At 37.4% G+C, this 27,775-nt stretch overlaps 1 protein-coding gene across 11 annotated transcripts in view; it reads right to left on the minus strand.

Moving 5' to 3' along the window:
• The window catches only part of tenm4 (teneurin transmembrane protein 4), a 267,387-nt gene that overhangs the window by 95,005 nt on the left and 144,607 nt on the right, over positions 1–27,775 (minus strand). For all 11 annotated transcript variants that reach the window (XM_089121430.1, XM_089121432.1, XM_089121433.1 and 8 more), the window contains 5 exons: positions 24,832–25,046; positions 23,370–23,586; positions 11,919–12,020; positions 10,201–10,395; positions 6,228–6,428 (listed from right to left, as the gene is read on the minus strand). In XM_089121430.1, the coding sequence (XP_088977556.1) occupies positions 6,228–6,428; positions 10,201–10,395; positions 11,919–12,020; positions 23,370–23,586; positions 24,832–25,046 (930 nt within the window). The remainder of the gene's footprint in view (positions 1–6,227; positions 6,429–10,200; positions 10,396–11,918; positions 12,021–23,369; positions 23,587–24,831; positions 25,047–27,775) is intronic.

Genomic DNA, 27,775 nt, shown 5'->3' on the forward strand with positions numbered 1-27,775 from the left:
AAAATGATCATTCTATAAGAAAATTTCAAATGGCACTTAGAGGCTTTTGCATCTGAACTCTTCATATATACACTCATGTGTGTGTATATATATATATATATATATATATATATATATATATATATATATATATATATACACACACACACACACACACACACTTTTACTTTTCCCAAGGTCTAATCCTGCAGATTTGTCCCCATAATGTAGAATTTACCAGGCCACACACACACACACACGATTTTAAAAGGTGGATACAATAAACAAATAATTTTAAAAAATGACAAATATTTTGTATGCTATGAGAGCCCTTTTTAAAGTGTAGAACAGTGGTTATGTAATGTTGTCTCATCATCCAAATGTATGCAGAAGGGAGCCAGAAAGAAGGTCGCTCATAGGCCAATAATGAGTCAATTATGTTAATGTAACTCTGCATTATGTCATTGTTACAAATAAGTTAGTCTTTTCATGCACAAACCATAACATGGCATTACCAGATTTAAAAGCTTTAAGGCAAAAAAAAAAAAAAAAAAAATCCTTTCCTCATGCTAATTACAACGCTGGGCCTTTGTTAAATTATGTAAATGCTCTTAATTTCACATGCAACGTTTCAATTAGAGGCATCCTAATGGCATTTCATCGCTTAAAGTTGTCAAGGAGACACACAGTTGCTCATTTTCTCTCGTTCTCTCTCTCCTTTAGTGTCCCTCTTTCAATTCGCCTAGTAGTTTGCCACGCAAAAACATCTCGCACGATAATGCTAATATCGTTTTCTCATAAAGGTGTTCCTCAAAGCCGTTCTCATAAAGGTAACACGGCAGCCAAGTGGCAGGATGATACCATCTGTGAATGGTTCCCACAATGCTTCACTGCAGGGCAAAGACGCTCTGAACGTTGTACAATAATTGGGTAACTCCTGCTTGCGTCCTTTAATGGAGGGGGAGAACTAATTGATGCAGATCTTGATTGTTTGCAACAGCTCATTTCAGAATGTGTTGGAACTGCCAGCCTGCAAACATGCTATCTGAAAGCTTTCTTATTCAATTACCACAAGTGACCAAGAGAACAGAGACAAGGGGGAAAAAAGCAGGAGTGACAGCGATTTTCAGTTAAGAGTTTTTGTTTAGTTTTGCGGCATACCATTTATTTTATCCCCAACATTTATGTTACCATTACCATTGCAATTAAAGGGTTAGTTCACCCAAAAATGAAAATTCTGTCAGTATTTACTCACCCTCATGTTGTTCCAACCCCGTAAGACCTTCGTTCATCTTCGGAACACAAATTAAGATATTTAAGATATTAAGATCGCTCCTGCATACAGTCCATAGGCTTCTTGAGGGACTAGCTCTTGCTTTCCCCGAAAAGTCATTAAAGACATCGTTAAAATAGTCCAAGTGACTACAGGGGCTCAATCTTAAGTTTATCAAACGACGAGAACACTTTTGTGTGCAAAAAAACGACAAAAATAACGACTTTATTTCAACTATTCACTTCCTTCTCCATGGGCCTGTAGTCAGTTAACGTAGTGTGATTGCGTAAAGCTACGTCACACGTAGGCTCACTATTGGCCGACGCTGGTCATGTGTGTGTGATGCGTGTGACGTACAATAACAGAAGCTTACGCTATTAAACTAGTAACCTGACTCGCGCAGAGGGAGAAATAAACGAATAGTTGAAATAAAGTCGTTATTTTTGTTGTTTTTTTGCGCACAAAAGTTTTCTCGTAGTTTGATAAACTTAAGATTGAGCCCCTGTAGTCACTTGGACTATTTTAACGATGTCTTTAATGACTTTTCCATGCCAGCAAGAGTCATTCCCTCAAGAAGCCTATGGACTAGTATGCAGGAGCGATCTTAATATATTAAATATCTTAATTTGTGTTCGGAAGATGAACGAAGGTCTTACGGGGTTGGAACAACATGAGGGTGAGTAAATACTGACAGAATTTTCATTTTTGGGTGAACTAACCCTTTAATGTAATCAAATGTGTAGCAAACAAAACGATTTGCCCCTACTGGTTTCACAGATGTTTGCCAAGGGGGTAAATATATCAGAACTTAACTTTTATTTTTTACATTATTATTATTATTATTGTTTTTTAATTCAATTAAATGATATACAAAAGCTCACAATTTGCACAGGCCGGCACAGGAGAGTACAAGTCTCTTAATAATTTAGTCATGCTGCATCTTTCGCTTGAGAAGCCAGGCTTTAAATGGCTATTTCCAGCAAATCCCACGGATTACATAATAGGTCAGTCCGTCTGCTTGGCATTCAAGTGAAATTCATATTCACATAGTTGTGTTTCAAAAGTTTGCTGAAGCAAAATTCCCTCTGATCTCTCAAAGCCTTGTGGCGTTTGCAATAGCAGTGACCAAAATAACAATATCGCATCACTGCTTTTGAGCACTTTGACTGATATTAATAATAAATGTCCCCGTTTCGAAACTGGTGTAGCAAAACAGTATTTGGCTTTCTGCCCTCTGTCTGTTTCCAACTCGAAACATTTTCAAATAATCTGTGACAATTATGTACCGTAATGATTTACAATAATATATGATCATAATAAATCCTGCTTAAATCCTTGAACTAAGCTTTTGCAGACAACTTTTTTTCTTTTCTTTTTTTAATAATTGATGAGTCAGTGTGGTGAGTGAAGGTAAAGCAGTCCCAAAATGCTGTTTAAAAGCATCCCCGTCTGATACAGATTGCTTGCTGATAATATAAAATGCACATGTATATTATTGCATCTGTGACTTAAAGGGATAGTTCACTTTGAAATTAATTTTTTATATGTTTTAGCTTAACTCAAGGGCATCCAAGATGTAGGTATCTTTGTTTCCACAGTATTTTCAATTTTGACATTTTTAGGTCAAACCGCCGTTGTTGTCTGTCAGTCATATAATGGAGGTCTATGGTCACCACCTCAAAGAGCATGCACAGAGAAGTCCAAATTAAACATGATTTAATGACTCGTAAATGTAAGTACACATTGATGGCCTAAGACACGTTTTTACACCTAACGTCTCCAACGTTATGCCTGAAGTGATCTACGTCACGCATTGTTTACACAGAGATTTACACGAGAGATAACGTTGGAGACGGTTCAGTTGGACATCTGATTCAGATCAGTTCGACGGCTGTTAACAAGAGGTAAAAACGATATAAATACTGTTCGTTTTCTCACACAAACCGCTCGTTTCGTGTCTTAGGCCATCAGTGCGTACGTACATTTACAAGTCATTAAATCATGTTTAATTTGGACTTCTCTGTGCATACTCTTTGAGGTGGTGACCATAGACCTCCATTACATGACTGACAGACAAGATCTAAAAATATCAAAATTGAAAATGCTGTGGAAACAAAGACATCTTGGATGCCCTTGAGGTAAGCTAAAACATATCAAAAATGAATTTCAAAGTGAACTATCCCTTTAAAAGTTTAGATGCTTCTCCTGGATTCAACATGCACTGCAGTCAGGATTTTAAATATTGTCCTTCACATTGACAAAACCAAAAGCGCAGGTGTGAGACTCGTGTCCAGTGTGATGTTAGACGACGCCAGTGTACCAGCTTGAGGGACAAATCAAAGCACACTTTCCACAGGTCACTGTGAGAACCTGGCTCTCGTCCTCCGCCACGAGGTGCTAAACTGCTTTATCTGTATCAGACGCTGCTGGTTCACCCCCGCCTCCTGATGAAGGTCTAACTAGCGTGACTGAAAGAGCTCAAATGTGGAAAAATCTCTGTGAAAAGGTGGCCAGGCATGACCGGGAGAGGGGTTGAGAAGAGGGCACTTAAGTGTTTTGAAACCATGAAGAATTTGACCAAACGGCCTATTCTTGATGGGACAAAAGAAAGGAAATGAAACGGTGCTAACTTTATCAACCGAGTTTGGAAATGGCTGATTAATTCGGAGGGAAAAATGTCTCTGAAGTGTTTCTAATTTAAACGGTCTATTATGGCCAATAGACTGAGAGTTTACCGAAGCACTTTGCATATATTGTTTTCTCTGAATTTTCTCAATCACACGAGCCGAGAACAGTGAGGTAAATTATGTGAAGCATGAAATTACACCCTGACACCTGTAGTCACCGCTGTCATGGCAACAGGTGGCGTGAAGATTAGCAACGATAAGCTGCATCAACTTCCATTTAGAGGGTTTAGGAGGTTTTAACAGAAATCAGCAGAAATATGAGATGAACCGCTCACGAAGAGATGAATTCACTAACACAGGTGTACGGTGTGCCCTTCAGATTGGTGTGTGACGCTAACACTGTCCCCACACAATACAGACAAGACACACACAATTGATATGATCAGATCAGGCAGGTATTTGTATGAGATACTTAATACTTAAAGGAGAACTCCAGCACAAAATGAACCTTTGGTCTAATAAAACATCGGTACCAAGTTCTCTGAGATTTGTTTTCATGATAATCGAATGTAAAATGTTTTATCTCTAAAAACTGTTTAGCGTATAATGCTAGTACTGGGGGCATTTACTAAGTAAAAAGAAATCGCTAGTTAATAGCGGTTATAAAGACAGTCCACTCTTTATAAAGACAGTCCGCTTCGTGTTTACAGGCAGGAGTCAACTAGTCAAACCACGAACTACGTGCCAAGTGAGCTGAACTGTATGAAGGGCGTTCGTGGTTCGACTCATCGAGTCTGTTTTCCAAAGATGGCTCCTGCCTGTAAACACGAAGTGCACTGTCTTTATAAAGTATCTTCTTATTAAACGGTCTGTACACTTACAAAGTTCTCAATGCTTCGTTTTGCATGTATGGACCCTCATTATGTTACTGTGTTAGTGTTGGGGTATTTTGAGCCTTGTTAGTGGTATAAACTAGCGATTTCTTTTTACTTAGTCAATGCCCCCATTACTAGTGTTATACGCTAAACAGTTTTTAGAGATAAAACTCATTCGACTACATTCGATTATCATGAAAACAAATCTCAGAGAACGGTTGACTAGGTATCAAAGTTTTATTAGACCAAAGGTTCATTTTGAGCCCGAGTTCTCCTTTAATATATTTGTGATGATCTTGTTTATTTGACTGTAGTAAGGCTAGTAATTCTTATTGGTCTTGCGACTTACGAGTATGAGAGCGTTAAGACAGATGTTTTAGTAGTTTTTCAGATTTACTTCAGTATATTTCGTTATCGAAAGCTATGATGAAAAATATTCGCCAAGGAAACACCAAGGTCATTAAACGATAAAGGTTGAGACTAAAATGTAGTTAAAAATGAAAACTTAATTTAAACCCCGCAAAATTTTTGTTGAAAAAAAAAACAACCTTTTACCAACTGCAACTTTACACACTACAGCACAAATGTCTTCTAAAAGCTTTCATGATTGCGGTTGCCAGATTTCAAGATCTTAAATCCCCCAATCAGAGCTGTTATGCTAAAAGAACACATTTTAAGCCCATGTTTTACTTCAATCTGGCAACCGCTTCCTACTTTCAATCTGGCAACTATTTACTACTTTAAATCTGGCAACTGATTACTACTTTCAATCTGGCAACCATTTACTACTTTTAATCTGGTAAAAATGCACACATGGTTAAATAAAATAAAATAGAAAAACAAATAAATAGTTGAAAAAACTGAAAATATAAAAATTCTATAAATATTAATACTAGAGCTGTCAAACCATCAATCGCGATTAATCGCATTCAAAATAAAAGTTTGCCTTTACATAATACATGTGGTTGCACTGTGTATAATTATTTTGTGTATATATATATATATATATATATATAAATACACACACATGCATGTATATTTATGAAAATAATATTATTTATATAAAAAATATTGATATTTATATATAATATAAATTATATATATATAAATCAGTATATAGATGAAAATATTTCTTAAAAATATACAAGCGTGTGTGCATTTATATATATATAAAATAATAATACACGTATACACGTATATTATATAATATATAAACACATACTTTTATTTTGGATGCGATTCATCACGATAGACAGCCCTAATTAACACATACTATCATTGTATCTGAAAAATATCAAAACAACACTGATTGGTGCACACACACGTGAAAATAGCTAAATACTATAGTTCTTCCTTCGGTTCATTTAGATAAAACAATAATAAGCGAAACAATGAAACACAAAGTAACACGGCTGAAATAGGAAAGTGAACATAACGGCACAGGACATTTAATCATTCCACCATTGTACTGACCTGTGGAGCAGTCGTGACCGGTCCAGTTGGGGTCACAGTTACAAGTGTTGGTGTCAGGCAAGAAAGTCCCGTGTCCAGAGCACTGCTCCATACACGAAGCACGAGGACTTTCGCATCCAGGACCCCCCCAACCCACAAAACAGTGGCACTCTCCACGCACACAGACACCTCTCCCTGAGCATGTCGGGTCCAGGCAGTCCACTGCACACAAACACACACAACACAGGTATTCACTAACTCATTTTACACATAGCTAATCCAAAGCAGAAATCCAAAGTAAAAATACATCAGAAGAGCCATTTCCCATCAGACCAAACTCCTCATCAAAGAGAAGCGCACTATATCAAACTTGCATGTATTCACATCAAACTGTCAACGCTCAGTGTCCCCTGACGTTCATCTTCCTTTCATTGTGTGACTCAGGCCTTAGTCATCCACCCTATAGACCAAAAAAGAAGGACTCTAGAGGTTCAGCTCTTGTGGCGGAGAGCGCGCCGCATGCCCAGCTGCGTCTGAGGAGGCCTGACACTACTAAAAACCCTGAGAGCAACAGGATTTACAAACGGTCAAATTAAATGGCAACATTCGCTGTCATGCAGTAAACTGGCAGGTGGGAAGAGTGTTGCTCTCTCTCTCTCTGACTTCTCTAGCTGCTGGTAATGAGATTTCCTCCTAGCGCCGGGAAGGGAAAAGACTGGCGCGGTCGGAGCATGTTCTGCTAAATTGAAAAGCGATGCTGGATGTGGTCCCCCCCTACTTACTGTGAACCCAATACCAAGCGTGACAGAATGCAAACAAGGACACCTACAATGACCCATGGGCAAAAAACTATATGCTTCCTGCACCCATGTTACTCTTAATTCATTTCTAATCCTTGTTGAAAAATGAACTGGGATCAGTTACGCCCAGCAAACATTCTCAGGACGGATGTTCTTAAAATACGTTTTTCGTTTTTAGCAGTTTTTGCAACCCATTTGACTTCAAATATGACATTCAATGGGGAAAAAAATGTAGGCAGCAGGGTTCCACACTATTTAGAGCTGAACTGTGAATGCCTTTGTAATTTCAATTCCTGAATTTGACTTAAGGTTGCAAGTAGAATGCACAACAGCAATTTGAATTTAAATGTAACAAAGTAAAAATTGCAATAAATTGAAATTCAAAAGCATTCAAATGTCATTCTTAACTTGAAAACTAGTTCAAAAAAATTTGGTAAGATAGAATGATAGAATGCTGAGACGAATGAATACTTAATAAAATGCTAAAACAGAGCGGATGATGGAATGCTTGAACAAATTCCTAATTATTAGAAATTATTAAATGCTAGAATAAATAAACAATACATTTTTAAAACAAACAATCAATAGATTGCTGGAATGAAAGATAGAACACTAAAATAATAGAATGCTAGAACGAATGATTCAATGCTAAAACGAACAAAAACAATAGAATGCTAGAACAAACAACAGAATGCTAAAACAAAACAATAGAATGCTAGAACAAACGATTCAATGCTAAAACAAACACACAATAGAATGCTAGAACAAACGATTTAATTCTAAAACAAACACACAATAGAATGCTAGAACAAACGATTCAATGCTAAAACAAACAAAACAATAGAATGCTAGAACAAACGATTCAATGCTAAAACAAACAAAACAATAGAATGCTAGAACAAACGATACAATGCCAAAACAAACAAACATCAGAATGCTGAAAGAACCCTACAATGCTAAAACAAAACAAACAATATAATGCTAAAACAAAAACTACAGAATGCTAGAACAAACAACAGAATGCTAAAACAAAACAAACAATATAATGCTAAAACAAACAAACTATAGAATGCTACAACAAACAACAGAATGCTAAAACAAAACAAACAATAGAATGCTACAACAAACAACAGAATGCTAAAACAAAACAAACTACAGAATGCTACAACACACAACAGAATGCTAAAACAAAACAAACAATAGAATGCTAGAACAAACGATACAATGCTAAAACAAACAAACATCAGAATGCTGAAAGAACCCTACAATGCTAAAACAAAACAAACAATATAATGCTAAAACAAAAACTATAGAATGCTAGAACAAACAACAGAATGCTAAAACAAGAAAAACAATATAATGATAAACAAACAAACTATAGAATTCTACAACAAATAAAAGAATGCTAAAACAAAACAAACTATAGAATGCTACAACAAACAAACTATAGAATGCTTGAACAAACAGAATGCTAAAACAAAACAAACAATATAATACTAGAAAAAACGAAATATGAAAGTGATTATGAAAAATGTTGAAAACAGTTTTGCCTTAATATTTTGTTTTGATACTTATACGAATAAAAAGTCCAAAAGAGCTGCGTTTATTTAAAAAAGACTTTCGTAAAAGTCTTTACTGACACACTTGCATTAATTTCATTGGGAAAGAAATCTTTCCGCCTCCAAAACTTTTGTACGGTAGTGTACAACTATGCGAAACCAGAATGTGCCCTCACAGATGGCTAACATGAGGCCAGCTGGGACATGATGGGAAAGGAGGGATGGGGTCGCTACATTGCCGACTCCCTTTACCATGACACAAATGGGTGGAGAGGCCGTTCCTATAGACGAGCAGGAGTTCGGGTCTCTTAGCAGATGGTTTGGGCACAAGGCACAGAGATCATAGGCTAAATGACAAGAGCCTCTCTCCTGGCAATTAATCATCACCGCCTGAAGGTCGCGGCGAAGAAAGGTAGAACCGTTAAAGGGCCAGCGTCGATATTCTCTTCCTCAACGGCCAACGGTGAGACCCGAAATAGAATTGCCGGGGGTCAGAAGAGTCAGAACATCCCATTTGTCAAAATCGCCCACATCATTTTTCATCTTCAAATGAGAGCCTTCAAAAAGTGCCAAACACAATGGCTACTTTAATCTTATCTCTTCACAGCTCGGTCGCCCCAGTCGTCGGGCGGCCGTGGTCTCGGCTCAGGCTTCTCGGTGCAAATTTGACTCATTGGATCTTGACCCAAATGAATTGTTCTTCTCTTAATGGATTGCTTTGGACCCACGGAAGTATCTATAATGCATGTGAAGGAGCGAGGAGACTTCCTAGGCGGAACGAGACGAGTCGGATACTTATGGGCCTGCTCGAAAACTCGAAGGTCATGTACGCCCATCTTAAATGTTCAGAAGGGTACATATGCATACTAAAAAAGGCCAGGACGGGCCTCTTTCTACATTTCTGTGTGATTTGGTGCATGTAAATTTGATGTATAAAAAAGAGGGGCAACGGCAACACTAAAATAGCTCTGACATTGTATAATGTATTGCGGATGTATAATGGTGCGATATTACACATACACTACTGGACAAAAGCTTGGAAGTTTTCTATTGTAATCTATTTAAAATGTAATAATTACCCCAGTCTTCAGTGTCGCATGATCTTTCAGAAATCATCTAATATGCTGAAACATTTCATATTACTATAAATATTGAAAACAGTTTTATATTTTAATATTTTTAATATGCTTAATATGCTTTTAATATTTTTAATATGCTTTCACAATATGCTTAATATTTTTGTGATTTATTTTTCCTGATTATTTTATGAATAGCAAGTTCCAGAAACATTTTTGTAACATTATAATATGTCTTTGTCATTTTTTATCAATTTAATGCATAAAAAATCCTTTTTAAAACCTTACTCAACCCAAACTTTCGAATGGTATCAATATCCAGCCAACATTGGTAATAAGAAATATTTCTAGACCAGCAAATCAGAATATAAGTATGATATCTGAAGGATAGTGACACTGAAAACGTTTTTTTGTCAAGAATACAAACATCTTTCAAAAACATATTAAAAAAATAATTCTAAATTTTGACCAGTAGTGTATATTGGGTGCAAGTGTTTTACTATAAAAAAAAAATATATATATATATATATATATTTTTTTTTAATATACACTCTGGTACCTTCCTCGCAGTTCTCCCCTTTGTAGCCTGGATTACAGATGCAAGTTCCCACAATGCACGTGCCATGTCCGCTGCAGGTAATGTCGATGCAATGGTTAGTAGGAACATCACATTCGGATCCTTTCCAACCGCTGTGACACATGCAGCGGCCTTTGAGGTACTGACCGTTCCCACTGCAAAGCACCGGACAGGACGCTGGAAAGAATACACACATACACACAGCATGTCAAAGAGCTGCCAAATGTAGCTTGGGCTGGCCTGCTGGACTCAACTCATGTCTGTGTGTGAAAATCAATATGGGCACTGCAGCAAAAGCTACAGTAGTAAAAGTATGTGAAACCACATCGATCCAGAAGTTTTATGTATAAACAAGGGATTACTGAATAGCGAATGATCAGGGACTAGAATACACAGGAAACATGCAAACAGCAGTGAGAGAACAGAACCCATGTATGAAAAATCAATGTTGAAGTGACGGGGCACAAGAGAACCTCTTTTTTTTTACCTTGATGTCTGGGAAAATACCACAGTTACAAAGCGACTATACTATTTTTGTTCTCATGAACCCTAATGCATACAATTTGAAGTGATATATATATACACCTTTCAAGATTTATATAGTATCTTAATGTCTTTACATATGAAGCACTTTTAATTAAATTTACCGCATTCATTTAATTAACGATTTATAAATAAAAAATGACGTGTTAGAATTATCAAAGCATATGAAGCATTGATTTTATAATCTAAGAGCAACACACAACAGTGTCTAATTTGTAAATGAATGCATTTTTTGAGCAAATCAATCGGGCAAAACGATGATTCAATGACTTACTAATTTAGACATTTACAGCTACCTATTGGCAGTTTTAGTTTCTTATTTAGAGTGCCATTCAATTACAATTAAAATATTTCATTTCTCCATATTAATAAAAAGCCATTAAAGGTATAGTTTACCAAAAAATATGAATTCTGTCATCATTTACGCACCCAGTCTGTTAAAGCCTAAAAGTTTATTATAAATTCTATCTTGAATCAAATTAATAAAAAAATAATAATTCTGAAGCTACTTGTAATGTCTATTTGATGCTTTTCAAACATCCATTAGTCCAAAGTCTTGTGGACGCATATTTTGTATGTGTTTTGTGGCCTTATTTCAGAAACTTTCATTTTTAGTTTTTTCAATAACCACGCATAAACAATATTCTCTCAAAAATACAAACATGTACATACATGATGCTCACATATTATGGTAGCCCTGTTTGTGCTAAACAGAGTGTAATTTCACCGGTGCCATTAATTTCTTTATAAGCAACTGAAAAAAGCACAAATTTCACATCATATCAAAACATCTCAAGAACCCCAAAAAACCCTAGACCCCAGAGGGTTAACTCAATGATGACTTTAAATGATCTTTTGGGAGTAATTTCTCAGCTAAATTTGATTTGCGATTAATTAATCGCCACATCGTGTAATTAATTAAATTACAAATTCATAAATTTGTACATAACAATACATACATAAACACACACAAATAATTGAATTTGATTGTTAGCTCAACCATTTATTTTATGACAGTTGCTTGTATAGCTGAAAAACATTGCTACCATGACCAGTGACAGAGAAAGTGAAGAGGAAATGACTGCAGGGATGAAGGACCGAAAGTAATAAAGAGAGAAAAGTAGGCTAATGGAGGAGTAGGTAAACAGAAACGTCACCTCTGCTGCAGTCGGGTCCTCTAAAGCCAGGAAAACAGTGGCAGTTTCCAGCCACACAGTCTCCATTTCCAAAACAGTTACTAGGACAGTCATCGATAGAGTCTGCAAGAGAATGTCATCAATGTTTGTCAGAACGACACACACATTCATCAGTGCTTCTTTCCATAAAGCCCAAAAGCTTAATTTTCTGTTGTACTTTAGGTTCCGTTTCAATTTTAAAGGGGTCATATGAGGGAGGAAAAACAATTCACTATTTATAGTTCAAAATATCCTTAACTTACAGAACTCAAAGACAGAACTGATATTAAAGTGTTGTTACTTATTTAGATTTTAGCAAAACAACAGAGGTTGCTAACATGTCTGTTGGAGGTGATTTTTTTTTCATATGCTAAATTACGAAAAACAATTTCAAAACATGTGGTTACAAGAGGAAAAAACGATACTGTTTGTTTTCTCACACAAACCGCTCGTTTCATGTCTTAGGCCATCAATGTGTACTTACTTTTACGAGTCATTAAATCATGTTTAATTTGGACTTCTCTGTGCATGCTCTTTGAGGTGGTGACCATAAAGGCCTGTTCACACCGGGACGAATTTCGTGCGCGTTATTCGTCGACGTTTAACGCCTCGTGACTAAACAATGGGCGCCAATGTGAGTGTTCACACCGACGCGAAAAACGCCACGCGTAAAAGCGTCATTTTTAAAAAAAACGCCTCGGGTTCGTTTTTTTGGTTTGACGCGCCGCCCTAAAAAAACGTCCTGACGTCCTGTCTGGCTGTTTTTAAGTGATGAAAATGTCCTGGTTTTCAAACAAAAACTGCTGGGAAAGATCAGTCCTACAGCAAAATATAGATGGGCAAACAAGGTGGACGAGGAAGAAAAACAAGATAAAGAGAATGAAAACTAAAGATATAAATAGATTTTGTAAGTTCGTTTTTGTAAGTTTGTGAGAGCTATTTTTTGTTACATTTGGAGGCATTTCTTTTAGTTATTTATTATTTAGGCCTACATATTTTTCTAATACAGAAGACATTATTTCTATCATTATTTCATTCGGTTTTTTTCTATCTGTCATAATAAAACATTGAGACATGAATATGATCACCATAGTATAGTATTCTATTATTATTTCTGTTTTACATTAAGCGCCATCTAATGTCAGGGAATGAATTTGCATGTTCATTCGGCTTATCGTCAGCGAAAAACGCTTGGGTGTGAACACAAAAAACGCGTTGAAAAACGCTGACGAATAACGCGCGCTGATATTCGTCCCGGTGTGTACGGGCCTTAAGTCTCCATTATATGACTGACAGACAAGAACGGTTTGACCTAAAAATATAAAAATTGAAAATACTGTGGAAACAAAGACATACATCTTGGATGCCCTTGAGCTAAGCTAAAACATATCAAAAAATTATTTCAAAGTGAACTATCCCTTGAAGATTTTTTTTTTTTACAAAATGTATGGTCTCCATTAAAAAGTCAGTCCCTCCAGGATTTCACGTTTTTTTTTTTTGTGATTTTTGCGATCAAAATGACTGATTTTGTGGTGGTAATTTCCAAAAATTTGTGAAAAAATTTGCGATTTATATTTAACATTTACCATAATAGTATTCAGTCCTTCCAGAAAAACGCTGAGTTTTTTTGTGATTGTTGTGGGCAAAAAATTGATTGATTATGCGGCCCGTTTTCTTTAAAAATGCGATGGAATATGTGGGATATTTATGCAATTTTATGCGATGAAATTGCTGGAATTTGCAAAAATTTAGGGAACTTGCAAAAATTGCGGTTTGATGAAAAAGAGAAAAAAAGTGATTTCCCCAACATCCTGTTAATATAAGAGTCATTTATTATTACTTCCTTTGATAAGCAAGCATACTACATCATAGAAAGTGCTGGGAATATTTAATTTCTCATCTTGTTTTATTTCACACTGTAACGAGTGTAAATATGGTTTGGCCCCTTTAAGAGCTGCGCGCTCCCTGTTGAACTCTCTGCAGTGTTATATGTGCGCCTCGAACACCCCATGTGTGCGTGTAATTTCTGTTTGATGCTACTTCTTTTATCTTATGTTGTTTATTAAGTAACGATGTGACAGTAGAACGTGTGACAGACAGTTATACGAGTTCGATTTGTGAGATGTCAATCGTGAGTCTGTCTGGCGTCGCGTAATTGCGTCACTTCATAACGTTCCCATGGAAACAGGGGGAAATGGCTGCTCTTATGTGAAGCAAACGCAACATTTTTCAACTTTCTGCTAAGATACATGTGACTTTTTTTGCAACGAAAATGCGATGATTATGAAATTATGCAAACCCCGCATATTTTGCACGGAAATCGGCAATTTATGCGGCGAAAGTGCGGCGTATTTGAAAAAATGCGGCCCCGCATAAATATGCGGACTTTGGTTGATTTTGCATTGAATTCAGCGATCACATAATCGCGTTTTTCTGGAGGGACTGAAAAGTGATTGTTAAAAAACAAATCTAATCAAGTGCAGGTATAAAAAGAAAGTATTATTTTTCCATAAATATGAGTAAACAAAGTGCAACATTTCCTGTTAGCCAGCAGGTCTAAGGTGAAGTGAACTCAAGTGGAGCCACTTGACGAATTTACTTCAGCCTAATGAGGAACTCTCTGTAATTACTGGAGCTGCTTTTGACCACTGCAAAAACCAACAAGAGTGCACGACACATCCAGTGACACGGCTAATGGAAATTCCATCTAACACCCTCCTTCAGTGAGGCGTGCTAATTTTAAATGCGAGGAATGTCGACATGTCAATTACAAGATTTCAGACTTCAGCAGGAGTATATCCTAAAGATTGCGGATCTATTAGACCGAGAACTGTTGCTTGATTCTTGGTAGACATCATCTGTTCACACTGACTGCAATCTAGAAGCATTTAACTGTCTTAAGTGATCAAGGCATCACAGACTTGAAACTCATGAATATGAATTTGTTTGTATATATTCGTTCGTTTGTCATAAATATGCATAAAGGCTCCATATAATATATGGATACACAGAGTGCTCCAAGTCTAAACTGACATGCAAACAATGACTTTGGTAAGTTTTAAAAAAAATAATGTAACACTTTTGAATTTTTTCAACATAAAACTCTTTACAGAGTGATTTGCAATCATTTTTGATGACCGATTAAAGTCCTCAAGTGGACTTTTTATTTGTTGCTACATCTGCCGCTGTCTGTCCCGGGATTCTGTAGCTTAGTGGATAAACGCATGGATCAACTACCAAATGCTAATCGTGAATCACTTTCTGAGACTGATAAAAACTCAAACGGAGGCACGGAAAAGCATTACAACAAATTAATTGGTGCTAGAACATCACTTGTTAAAACATAGGCTACGTTTTTGACAATTGGAACAATTTCCTCCGTATTAGATATATTTTTCCATAAATCGGCGGGGACACATTTCCCCATCGTGAACTTAAATGACGACACGCAGTAAATTTACCGACGTGATAAACCTCCGTTTTTGTACTGAGGCAAATCCACAGACAATTATGTGCAGCTAAAATCAGATGCAACCTGAATTAAACATGAAAAAGCAGTGAGAAATATTCCCTCTCTAAGGAGTCACTGGTGCGCCTGTGGTTGAGCTCTCTCGACAAAGATGCTTTTGTGCCGGACAAAGGGCTGGAAATGTGAGCCCGGACACAGCCTTCCCCTTCCTCAAGAGAGTCAATCATCGCAGAGGATGCAACAGACGGGAAGCTGAACGGAGGAGAAAAGAAGGAGAGAGGGCTGTAACTAGACTGTGCCACAGAGAATGTTTTTGAACCAATTTTAAAGGCACAAGTCTCTTGATGTGAGAGGAAAAGGCTGGCAGATTGGCCATCCCCTGGTACACCCGAGCCTATCAAGACTTCGGTAGGGTTTTGAAGGCTTCCAGTCTCCATTTCTAAGCCTAGGGCACACACAGGTCTCTCAAAAGCCTGTGGTGGCTGTAGACGGGAGTTTATGGGTGTATAGTACCCTGAAAATCATGAAGTTTTCGCCAACTGTATTTACGTCAACAGATACAATTATACACAAGATGGCTTTTTCGCTTCATATCTGTCAAGAAAGTCTCTACAATTTATCTCTCGCTGTGATTGTCACTCATGTAAAGCATTTTTGACACTACGGGTGATCTGAGTTCAGTACCTGCAGTCCAGACCCTGTTCCCTTCAGAACTGTCACATATAATTCCATCTTTAAGTCTATCCAGCCATAAATTCGTAAAAAGTGTCCATATTTCTAAGCACTTCATGCTTTAAAGACTTTAATCAATGTCACACACGGAGAACACGGAGACTTCTTGGTGGATGCTTATTGTTTCAAAGTCTTTATGATATTTTGTTCTCAACATATGGCTCGGGTTTCTCATTGAATTGTAAGTCTGTTAGGTTTGTCGGCCATTTTATCATCCGCCCAAATAATGATTAAAGGAGTGGTTTACTGCTTTTTTTCTTTGCATGATCGTGTTTATGGGGTGCAATATAACATGTATTTGTGTTTTTTCTTTTTTAACCCTTGTGCATCCTTGTGGACATTTTTGTCCTTTTCAGTTTTGTTTTTTTTGATCACTTTGCCTGTGTTAAAGCTAACTGCAAAAAACTTGGCACAGGTGTGTATTTTTATTGGAATTTTACTATTTCACCATCATTTTCTTAAAAAAATATTTTTTGCATTAGGTGCAAAAAATACTCCCTCTTAGCCCCTTTTGGACAAAAATGTCCCCATTAAAACCCATTAAAACTGCCATTTTTAATCCCCGGTTCAGTTAACTATAAAATTATGCAATCTTTGTTAAGAGGCTTTCGTTCTGATGGCAAGGCTTCAAAATTTAATTTTTTACTATTTTTTTATCAGATGGTGTCATTTTTTTTAAGTTTGGCCTATAAAACAAATGTCGCTTTATTCCTGTTTTCTGGTTCGGCATACTATAGAGCCAACTGGATAAATTATGCAACGATATTTGTGTCGGTGTGTTGGTATGGATGTCAGAGTGTGGTTAGTATGTGTGTTATAAAAAAATATGTGTGTGTGTGCGCATGTGTGTGTTTGTCAGACTGAGAGAGAAAAACTGCAAATTCAAATCCAATCACTGTGAGCTCCAGTGGGGTTTTGCTGGGACCCAATGGGGAAAATATGTTACTACGCCCAAACAAACTGTTACCGAAAGCTCATTTTTTGAGATATCATCCTCAAATTTGGAACACAACCTATTTAGATTTATGGCTTTGATTTTATTGTAGTATTGAGTTCAACCTGATTTAAAAAATATATATTTTATATAAAATACTATTTTATAAATAATTTTCATAAACTTATACCTATATAACTTTTTTTTTTGGATTTACTTATTATTATTTTTTTTTACTTCAGCAATAATCTGCAAAGGGTCTTCTTTAAAATGATACCAAACTTAAGTCTGTGCTCCAAAGCGTCACATTTTTATGACAGTTTTTTGACATGGACATTTTTGTCCTCTTTTTACCTATGTGTAACTTTTTTAAATTGATGCACAAGGGTTAAAAAGTCTTATTTTTCATAAATTTCACCTTTATTGTAAGTGATTTGAATGACTGGTTGACTTCCTGAGTCTATGAAACCACTCCCTCAGAAACAGGCAGTGGGCTCAGATTGGTTATTTTGGTACAGTGTGTTGTGATTGGCTAAACTGTGTAGTGCACGTTGTCCCGATACTTCACGTCCATTACCTTTAATGGCGAAAGTTGCATATGTGTTCCTGTCTAATGTAAATAATGGTGTCGATACTGCAGTATCAGTTTGAGCCAGAATCACACCCAGAAAGCGACGATGAAGAGAGGCAAGAAGAACCTCACCACACATGGCTCTTACTAAACGTTTCTGAATGGTAATTTTCCTATATTTTTTTTACTTTATACACGTTTGTTTTACATAATAGCATCAAACTGACTAGCTACTATATACACAAACACCGTTGGCATTGGTTTACGTTCTTGATCAAATCGAAAAATAACGATGAGCCGATCACAGTGCGTTGGTCCGAATAGATGAATTAACATCAATTGATTCAAATTAAATCCTTTTTGGGAAATGGATTTTCTCAATATAACTGTGGTTTAACTCCAAGTATAAGCAATAGGAATGATTACACACACCATCTTTAGGCTCTTGAACTGATCTGACATTAATTACTCCTTTTTGCTCTTGTTTACTGTTGTCCTTGGCTTCAATTTGTGATACATATCTAATATTAGAACTGTTGTTGAAGGCCTGTCGGCTGCTCTGAAGGCCGAGGGACCAGAGCAATCAGCAAGCCACAGCAAGAGACGCATCCTTGATAACTTTGACAACGGAAGACCACATGGCGGGGACAAATGAGACTGTGTCGCGCATGGGACGGATACCACAGCTCCGTAATGAGGAGTCATGAGAATTATGGTGAGAGAGGCAAAAAAATAAAAAAATAAAAAAGAGGAGGAAACAAAAATAGAGATTCACAGAGAGAGAAAGAACAAGAACAATAGAGATATTCAACTTTAGGTCCCTTATGGAACACAGCATATGTGTACTCAGAGGAAATCTGTATTGCACGGAAGTTGCTCTTCTAGCTCCGGAGATTTCATTGAGATGTCAAGTCTATTTGAATGTGGATTGTATAGTATTAGTACATTCGCCTTGGAAGACCGTTATAAGAAATGTTCATTTTGAAATCTGACTTTTGATTGCACACAGTTTGAAACACTGTCAAGGTAATTTCAGGAACTCTACAAATGTCATGTGTGATTACCAGGGTCTGAGATGCAGGAGACTTAAGAGTCTTCATTTGCAATATATTTAATCTCACTGGAATCTATGGGAGACAAATAGAAATACTAAAAATCTCTTTGCGATTTCTTTTCTCTACGGAGCCCCTCTAGTCCCACTTTGGTAAAAAAAAATTAATTATAACTATCTTGTGGCCTCAAGATAGTAACTCGTGGCCTCAAGATACTAAGTTAGTATCTTGTGGCCACGAGTTAGTATCTTGTGGCCACGAGTTACTATCTTGAGGCCACGAGTTACTATCTTGTGGCCACGAGTTACTATCTTGAGGCCACGAGTTAATATCTTTCGGCCACGAGTTAGTATCTTGTGGCCACGAGTTACTATCTTGAGGCCACGAGTTAGTATCTTGAGGCCACGAGTTACTATCTTGTGGCCACGAGTTACTATCTTGAGGCCATGAGTTACTATCTTGTGGCCACGAGTTACTATCTTGAGGCCATGAGTTACTATCTTGAGGCCACGAGTTACTATCTTGTGGCCACGAGTTACTATCTTGAGGCCATGAGTTAGTATCTTGTGGCCACGAGTTAGTATCTTGAGGCCACGAGTTACTATCTTGAGGCCACGAGTAAATATCTTATGGCCACGAGTTAGTATCTTGTGGCTACGAGTTACTATCTTTCGGCCACGAGTTAGTATCTTGAGGCCACGAGTTACTATCTTGAGGCCACAAGATAGTTATAATTAATTTTTTTACCAATTTGGGACTAGAGGGGCTCCGTAATTATTCACATAAATGCATAAAGGAATAATATTATAGAAGTGTGCAACGCTCTAGTGACCAACTGTCAAAACAATGACAATGTCTTGTTTCCTGAACAGTTCCCCGCCCACAATTGACCTATGGCTAAGCCACGCCCTCAAACGCGATGAGCCAATCACAATGCGCAGCTAACCCAATACACTCGGACATGCTCTGCTTCCACATACATTGAAATGAACTACAGTTAGTCGGTTTTCATTCATTTTTTCTTGTCATTTTAAGTTTACAATGGTCAAACAGTGTTCATGGGCCACATGCAACTCCGACACTAGGTTCCCGAGAGGCTGGGCGACGGTGTGATTTTTTTTTTAAATTCCCAAGCCACATCTCAACCGAGATTCAGCCTCGTGATAAGTTTCTGCTCTGGATTAAGTTATATACATTAACACCAACTAAACGTGGATAAATTAAACAAGGATGTTACAACGTATTTGAACGTTATCTTATTTGAACGTAAAAGTTAGCCTAACATTAGAAAACGTTGACTTCTAGCTGCGTTGTACATGTCACTTAGCTTCATTAACGTATCTGTAAATAATCAATATAACAAATGTTAACAATGTTGTGCTGAATGATTCATGTTAATACTGTAGCACCAAACGGTGATGGCAACGATATGCAGGGTTATCATGTTTACACGTTGACCTGGACATTTTTGCCGCTTTTCATCGACCTTCTCAACAATAAAATTATTAATATAACCCTCCAATGCATAGTTAAGGCCCTTTAGGTGACTTCGAGATGATATATAATCTTTCTGTCCCCTAAAAATCACCAATTGCCTCCTGTGAAATGTGAAATGTCTCTTACTGTGACACCTGCCATAGCGCCTGTCCCCGAATGTTGACTGTTTGTCCGAGTGAGTGGAGGGGGCGTGGCTTAGCCATAGGTCAATTGGTCAAGACAAACAGAGAGCCACGCCTCAATCTCACACCAGTGCCATTGGTCGGGAAGCCAAAACAAATAGCATGATGTCCTAAAAAACGCCTCAGTGATAGTGTTTACTATGGGCTTATTCAGTGTTTCTGTACTGAAAACCGGGTGCAGTTTGAATCCCGCTGAAGGTCACCATCCACCTGACCTACTTTCTTTCAGTCTTTCTCACCTCTCAATCTCCTTGTTCTTCACCTCCACTTTCTGCCTCCCTTTGAGCACCACCACAGCTCAGAATCAAATCAACTCAGGCATGACTCCTATTCCAGGCCCTCTTTCTCTGAAGCCCACCGTCTTGGCCCTGAACTGCAGGTGGCCAACAAACTCCCAATGGAGGTTGCATTCAAGAGCACCGAACACAGGATAAACAGACTGGCTTCTCATCTTCCGCCACCCTAAACCACCATGTCACGTCTCGTATATTTAAGGTATCGTATTCCATCCTTGCTGGGGGGTAACAGGGTGCGGTGCCGTCTTTCCCCCGATGAGCATGAACTGCAGAAATGGATGTGTGGCAGACACACTCGCATCGATCGACAGGCTGGCAAACCCCTCCTCCCTGTCGTCGCAGATGGACCATGGCCCAGGAGCGTTTAATTAAAGAGCATGTGAGAACAGCTCCCAGCTGCCACCTCTACGAAAGCTGAAACCTCACGACGGCCTCGAGCTCTGCCCTCCCTCCTGACGCACTCATGCTAATCAAAGCCGCTTTCAGGATGCGGAACGGAAAGGACAAAATCAAAATCGCCTCCAAGCATGGCAAAGGATGGAATGGCAAAGTCTTTCACGTGAATATGATCAAATAATGACCAATAATATGCATGGGGGAACGGAAGGGTCGTCAATCAGAAGCTTTGAATCAAGGCCACTGTGTTCTATGCAAATAGACAGCAAATGGGAAGCGGGATTTCGCTGGGAGGCACTCAAAAACTAACAAGAGACTTTCGAGCCATCAGCGAAGAACACACGCAGGCATAGAGACTGAGCACTGCTCATTTCCGCAATCTTTCTTATTCAAATCCACCTTGATTACTCTGTAGAGGTCTAGACTGGCTGAGATAGCGATGCAAAAAAGGGGAATATATGCTCTGACAAGTAACACGGTGCAGGTGAAGATTTCTAGCAATGCCTTATTCAGATTTTGTTTGAGGGAATAATGTTGGATAATTCTGGCTGGGATTGTCTATCAAAGCCATATCAGTTCTAAGATCGTTTAGGCGACTACATGAATTGAGAACGAAGTTTCAATTTGGAAAATGGCATGTCAATGAAGAAGCACCACAGCAACTAAGCAAGAATAATTTTGACCTTTACATTTATTGTCCATATCATGGTGACATACGCCCTATTTGGTGGATAATCTCAAGGTCAAAGTCATTAATGGTCTAGTTTAGTTTAGTTATATGTCCATTTCGTGGTGACTTGGGCCATATTTGGACGTTAGCGGACTGAAATAGGAACATGAGGTCGATGATTTTACTGCCACCTGATTACAAGATCGACCCAAGAGAAAATCTACAGATGAATTACTAACTTTTTTTTTTTTTTTTTGTTACAAACAAAAGGGTCGTGTGGGTATTTGATTTCTTTCTGAATCAATATTTCGGAGGTTTAAGAGGAAATCATTTTAGAAATCTGGACGACTACCTAACCCTAAAACCGTATTCTGGACAAATGTGGGCAAAATAGTTTTGATTTATTTTTTAATAAATACTTCCTTGATCTGAGCGGTACAAGACTTGGCTACTTTTCCTAAGTTTGCCTCCTGAACACACACAATTTTTTTTTGACTCAATTCTACAATGTTAAGTGGGTGAAAAAAAAACTCCTTAATCTTGTATTTGGGTCAAAAATGGGCACCCATAGAAATGAATGGGAAAAACTGTAATTTAGAGCATTCTAAAATAAGCCAAAATAAGACACCAGGTGACAGCAAAGTCACTTCATCTTGGTTTTATCTCTAAGAACTTATTGGAATGATATTTTAATGTAGTTAAAAAAAATTTAAAAAATAAAACATAAAAATAAGCATAATTTACATAGAAAATATGGTACTAACTGAAGTAAATAAATTCAAAAATACCCCCAAAGTAAAAAAAAACAAAAAAAACACCATAAATGGATAGACAAAACTTTTTTAAAAAAATTAGGATCACACCTGAGTCCTCTGTGCCCACATTTGTCCACAATTACAGTATTAAAGGTTTAGTTCACTCAAAAATGAAATATCTGTCAGTATTTACTCACCCTCATGTTGTTCCAAACCTGTATGTGTTTATTTGTTCTGCTGAACACAAAGGAAGATATTTTGAAGAATGTTTTAATCAAACAGATCTCATTCCCCATTGACTACCATAATGGGGAATGAGATCTGTTTGATTAAAACATTCTTCCAAATATCTTCCTTTGTGTTCAGCAGAACAAATAAACACATAGAGGTTTGGAACAATATAAGGGTGAGTAAATACTGAGAGAATTTTCATTTTTGGGTGAACTAACCCTTTAAGGGCTATAAAGTGAATACGGTTTGAGAGCTACAATCGAAACTACCAGTGGACTACTATTTCATTAGAAAAAAGCATGCTTCAGATATCTGTTTAAAATTTACAACACAAATGAAATTACAATATCAATCATGAATGGGAACTGAAAGAAAAAGAAAATCAAGAGATTAGAAACTTTTATTACAATGGCAGGTTTGCCTAACGCTGGTTTTCTTTGGAATATGCCAAGTGCCCGAACATATGTGAACCAGACTTCCGTGTTCATCAGAAAACATGACTATCATCACTGAAGATCCATCCAAACATTATTTTACATATTTCACATGTGAAGTAATAACCATTTTCACATTTAAACGTATATATATTGCTTTATTTAAAGCCAAGTTTTAAGCTCTAGCGCCGTTGCCATTTAATATCGTACTAACCGATTGCAGTTGTTAGAAAGGACACCTGCTCCGTCTCCTTCCCATCATTGTATATAGCCAAGTGCCAGATCCCCGAGTCCATGTACTGTATAAAGCCTGTATCGTGACTAGTGAGTGGCATCAGGCTCCGCTGCTGGGCTGGAAAAGGAGGACCCTCGAGACCTGGAAACCCTTGCGACAGGAGTCGACGGCCATCCAACAGCTCCACAAAGTCAAACTGGAGACAAGGAGAGACAGCCAGACCACAAACAAGCATTAGGACTGACACATGAGCCTCCAGGAGCCGATAAGTCCTACACGTTGGAGCCATCAGGAGCGACAGGGCAGGTTGAGACTGCGAGAACTAGGTGTGAAGAGACAGCTGCTCACACTCTACCAATTTATGCAAATATATGTATTGAATCTCACACCTCAAACCTGTACAGTTTACCTCTAAATCATAAAAAATTTAGGAATCATATTTGTACAAAAAAAAAAAAAAAAAATGTTTTCTGTCCTTTTATTTATGCTGATTTTTATAACATTGTTTATGTTTAGTTAAAAAATATAGTTTCTAATTTCTTTCTTTTTGGTATGACATACATTATGACCTTGGCATTCTTGTTTGACAGTAAGAATTTAAGCCATAGCATAGCATTAAGCCATAAATTGCAATAACAGTTGAAGACTTTATTTTCCTCCTCATAGATCACATTATAAAATTACTGTATCTACGTGTGCCATAAAGGAACAGTTTTACAAAATAAATCTGTTTGCAGAAAATTGAAGAGGAGAAAAACATAAAAAAGTCTATCAACCAAAGTCTTGACATGATTACACCACTGCACATATATGAACCAAATCAATAACGAGAAGCAGAGATGCTCTGTGTTCAATACTATAATTAAGTGCCGGTTTATGTCAAAGCCTTTGAGACGATATGCAACAAAATGAAATGAAATCTTGGGGGAATATGCTACTTCTACAACCTATTGACAAATGAATGGTGAATGAATTTGTGTGTTGGGGGAGACAAACAAAAAACATTGGAGTGATTCATTTTTGATTGAAATAAAAAAGCTCTGATGCCTTTTAACGGAAATAGGATAAGCGCTTGTAAGGTCGTTTTGTTTTTTTCCATGTTAAAATACATAGACACTTTTCAACCAATGGTTTAAGTTTGAAGCTGGACTTCGTTTGACTAATAAAAAAGCTCTGATGACCATCCACAGAATTCAACTTTTAAAATGAAAAAAAAACAAAAAAACGTCAACAATTAGCGGTTAGCGGTTAGCATGCATACTCCATTTAAGACAAGTGGTTTTGAGTCTCTCAATCCTGTTCACCCTCTTGTCCTATTATTTTTTGGTCATTTCTTTCTACTTTAATTATTAAAATGGCAAAACACAAACAAATATCCACACATTTAAAATGAAAAGGCATAATAAATATTTATCTGAACAGACTAAGTTTTCTGACCCACCTGTGTGTGCGACGGAGGCAGGCCTCTTCTCCCGTAGATCCCCACCAAGGCATCTTTACTAAGAGACACATTAAATTTGAGGTACATGGGGTGGTCAATGAAGACCTGCGACCTCCAGAAGATTCCAGGCGGGATCAGCTGAGCGACTTTGCGGCCCACGTCTATCTCGCCCATGTCTATGAAGCTGTCCTCCGGGAAAAAGCCATCTAGTTTACCTGTGGAAAATGAGATCTATCAGTCAGCTCGACGCCTCATATATCTACCATATGGTGCGAGGAGAGGGTCAGTGTACTGGGTGAATGACCCTCTTGGTGATTTTCCATCACATCAGGAAAAAATAGCCACACTGACCATTGACCGTAAAGCAGAAACTTCACTATACAGCTACTAAAACTCAACATTTGTGTGTTTGTAGGATATATACATTTGCTGTTTTATTTAGCAGTTTGCAATGTATTTTTTTAAATGGTTTTTACTTATGTAGTATGTATTAATGTAATTTTTTATATTATTTAATTTAGGCAAGGCAAGTTTATTTACATAGCACATTTCATACACAATGGTAATTCAAAGTGCTTTACATAGAAGAAATTAAAATAATCAAAAGAAATCAGAATAATTAAAATAGTTTAGAATAAAAAAAATAAAATAAAATATACAACATACTACAGATAGATATATAGATAGATAGATAGATAGATGAATTAAAATCAAAATAACATCAAAATTATACAAATAAAATTAAAAACTGGTAAATTCTCATTCATCCTCAAACCTTCAACTTGGGTTTAACACTTAAAAATTAATAATAAATTTATTTGTTCATACTCTGTGTATTTTTAAATATATTATACATTATATTATATTATATATATTATAAATATATACAGTATATATACACAGAGTAAAATATTTTATCAAAATTTCAAATTTCATATAGTTTTTTTTTTTGTATTGCTTCGAAAATAACTACTTTTTACATCATTAAATTCTCATTTACTCTCAAATCTTCAATAAACAGAACTAATGCAATTATGTTGACAGATGTTTCAAGTCAACACTAGTGGATTTGGAATTTGATTCGGCATTAAAACAAGCGATTTATCTATTTGTTTTCAATTTTTGTACTTTCAATTATTTACACATCAGACTGTTTTCCGAGGCAGTGCCTCCCTCGCATCCTTGGAGAAAATGCCCCTGCACCTAATGTTGACGTGCCCTCCTCATTGGACCCTGAGGAAAGAGCAACATCTGCTCACTCGGGTGGATTGGCCAATTTCCACAGTGATGGCGACAAAAGCAGACATCCTTGCAAAGAGAGCCCAGAGGACTCGCAGGCAGCGTTCGCGTCGGGCTACACGCACTACAGCAGATGGTATAGTCTCCTCAAAAGTCAATCATTTGCACTTTGCCATATCTGGAGAGACAGGACATGCATTCCCGTCTTCCAATTTACCACCTCCACACAACGCATTACCACATCAGTCGCAATTACACAGCTTGTGGAAATTCAGCTATGCCGCATATCACCATTGGCCGAACTTGTGAAACTGGCTGAGACCATGACCGGGTATTATTTCACACAAAATAAATAAAAAAAGAAATTATATGTTCCATTTAAAAAAACTAAAAACTAATCGTAAATACAACGTTTATAAGACCAGCTATTGCCATTAAAATCAACCAATTCAACCTGTCAATTTATAATAATAATAATACAAATATTGTATTACGTTAATGGGAACTTCTCATGTGAAAGTAAAGTGGGATGGTTTTGTGTGTGTTAACCATTTTTGAGAAATAAATTAGCTTGAATTTGAGGCTCAACGACCATGTTGAGTTGAGAACCACTGTTATAAAGAATATTTGTATTATTATTCTGGGGTGAACTAACATTCAACAAAGTTTGGCAAATGGAGCAAGGAGTAAAGTATGGTGAATGCATGAGTTTAAACAACGTCTCCCTGGCACTTTCCAGATAACATGTTTATGGGTAATTGAACTGATGTGCAACTAGACAGTGCAACGGTAAGAAAACCTCTCTGATACAGTGTTAATTTAAGTTAATACCAGGGATGTACAGCACAGTGATGCTGGATTGATTTGCTGTGTTCCTGATGACAATGTTACTCTGACAGTCAGAATTAAAAAGCCAGGCCTATTGATTTCCCCTCAGCCGCAGATGTCACTCAAACGGAAGAACTGCCACGGCCTCCATGTTTGTGGTTTCGCTCACTCTCTCTCTCTCTGCCAGCTGCTAAATGAAAAAAGACGTCTTGGCGACTCATCTAAATGGTAATGGTCTGATCTCCCACCTTTTGTTCGAGGCCTGTGGCAAATCAAATGGCTAAATATGGGTAGTGCTCACGGAAAAGCCAACTTTTCCAACTGTACGAACTTCCGTCTCCATGACCGTGGGGGTTAGTGTCTGCTTTCTTCTGCTGCCAGGAAAACTCTTGTCCAGTCTTGGAGATGAAAGGAATGCATGGCTTTTTTGGATGGGGCAAGTTCTAATCTGCCTTGAGCCCCTGGATACTCAATCCCTAAAGCTGTGCCATTCGTTCTTCCAGGAACAAATAATACCCTTCCCATTTTCCCCGCAACTTTCATTGGATTGTAATGCAGATCTCATGGCAAGCAAGTGAGACTGGTCACAGCATGGAGCTGGCTGACAAATAATCCTGGATCCTTTGAAAATCAAAAATAAGACGTTATAATACTGGCCAGCACGGAGCGAAATTAGCAGGAGATGAGTTCATGCGAATCTGGCAGGAAATTAGCTTGAAATGTTGTCGGATATGAGATGACTGAAGGGCATGAGTTCAAACGCTTGGCCAAAAAAAAAAAAAAGTAAGGTTAATCAAGGCTGAAAGAACTTCTTATTTTTTCCAAACAAACTCTCGAGCTGCTGCCTTTTTTAACATCAGGACTGCTAGAAGGGATC

Source organism: Pimephales promelas, chromosome 16, assembly GCF_988280905.1.
Source record: "Pimephales promelas chromosome 16, fPimPro1.hap1.1, whole genome shotgun sequence".
NCBI lineage: Eukaryota > Metazoa > Chordata > Actinopteri > Cypriniformes > Leuciscidae > Pimephales > Pimephales promelas.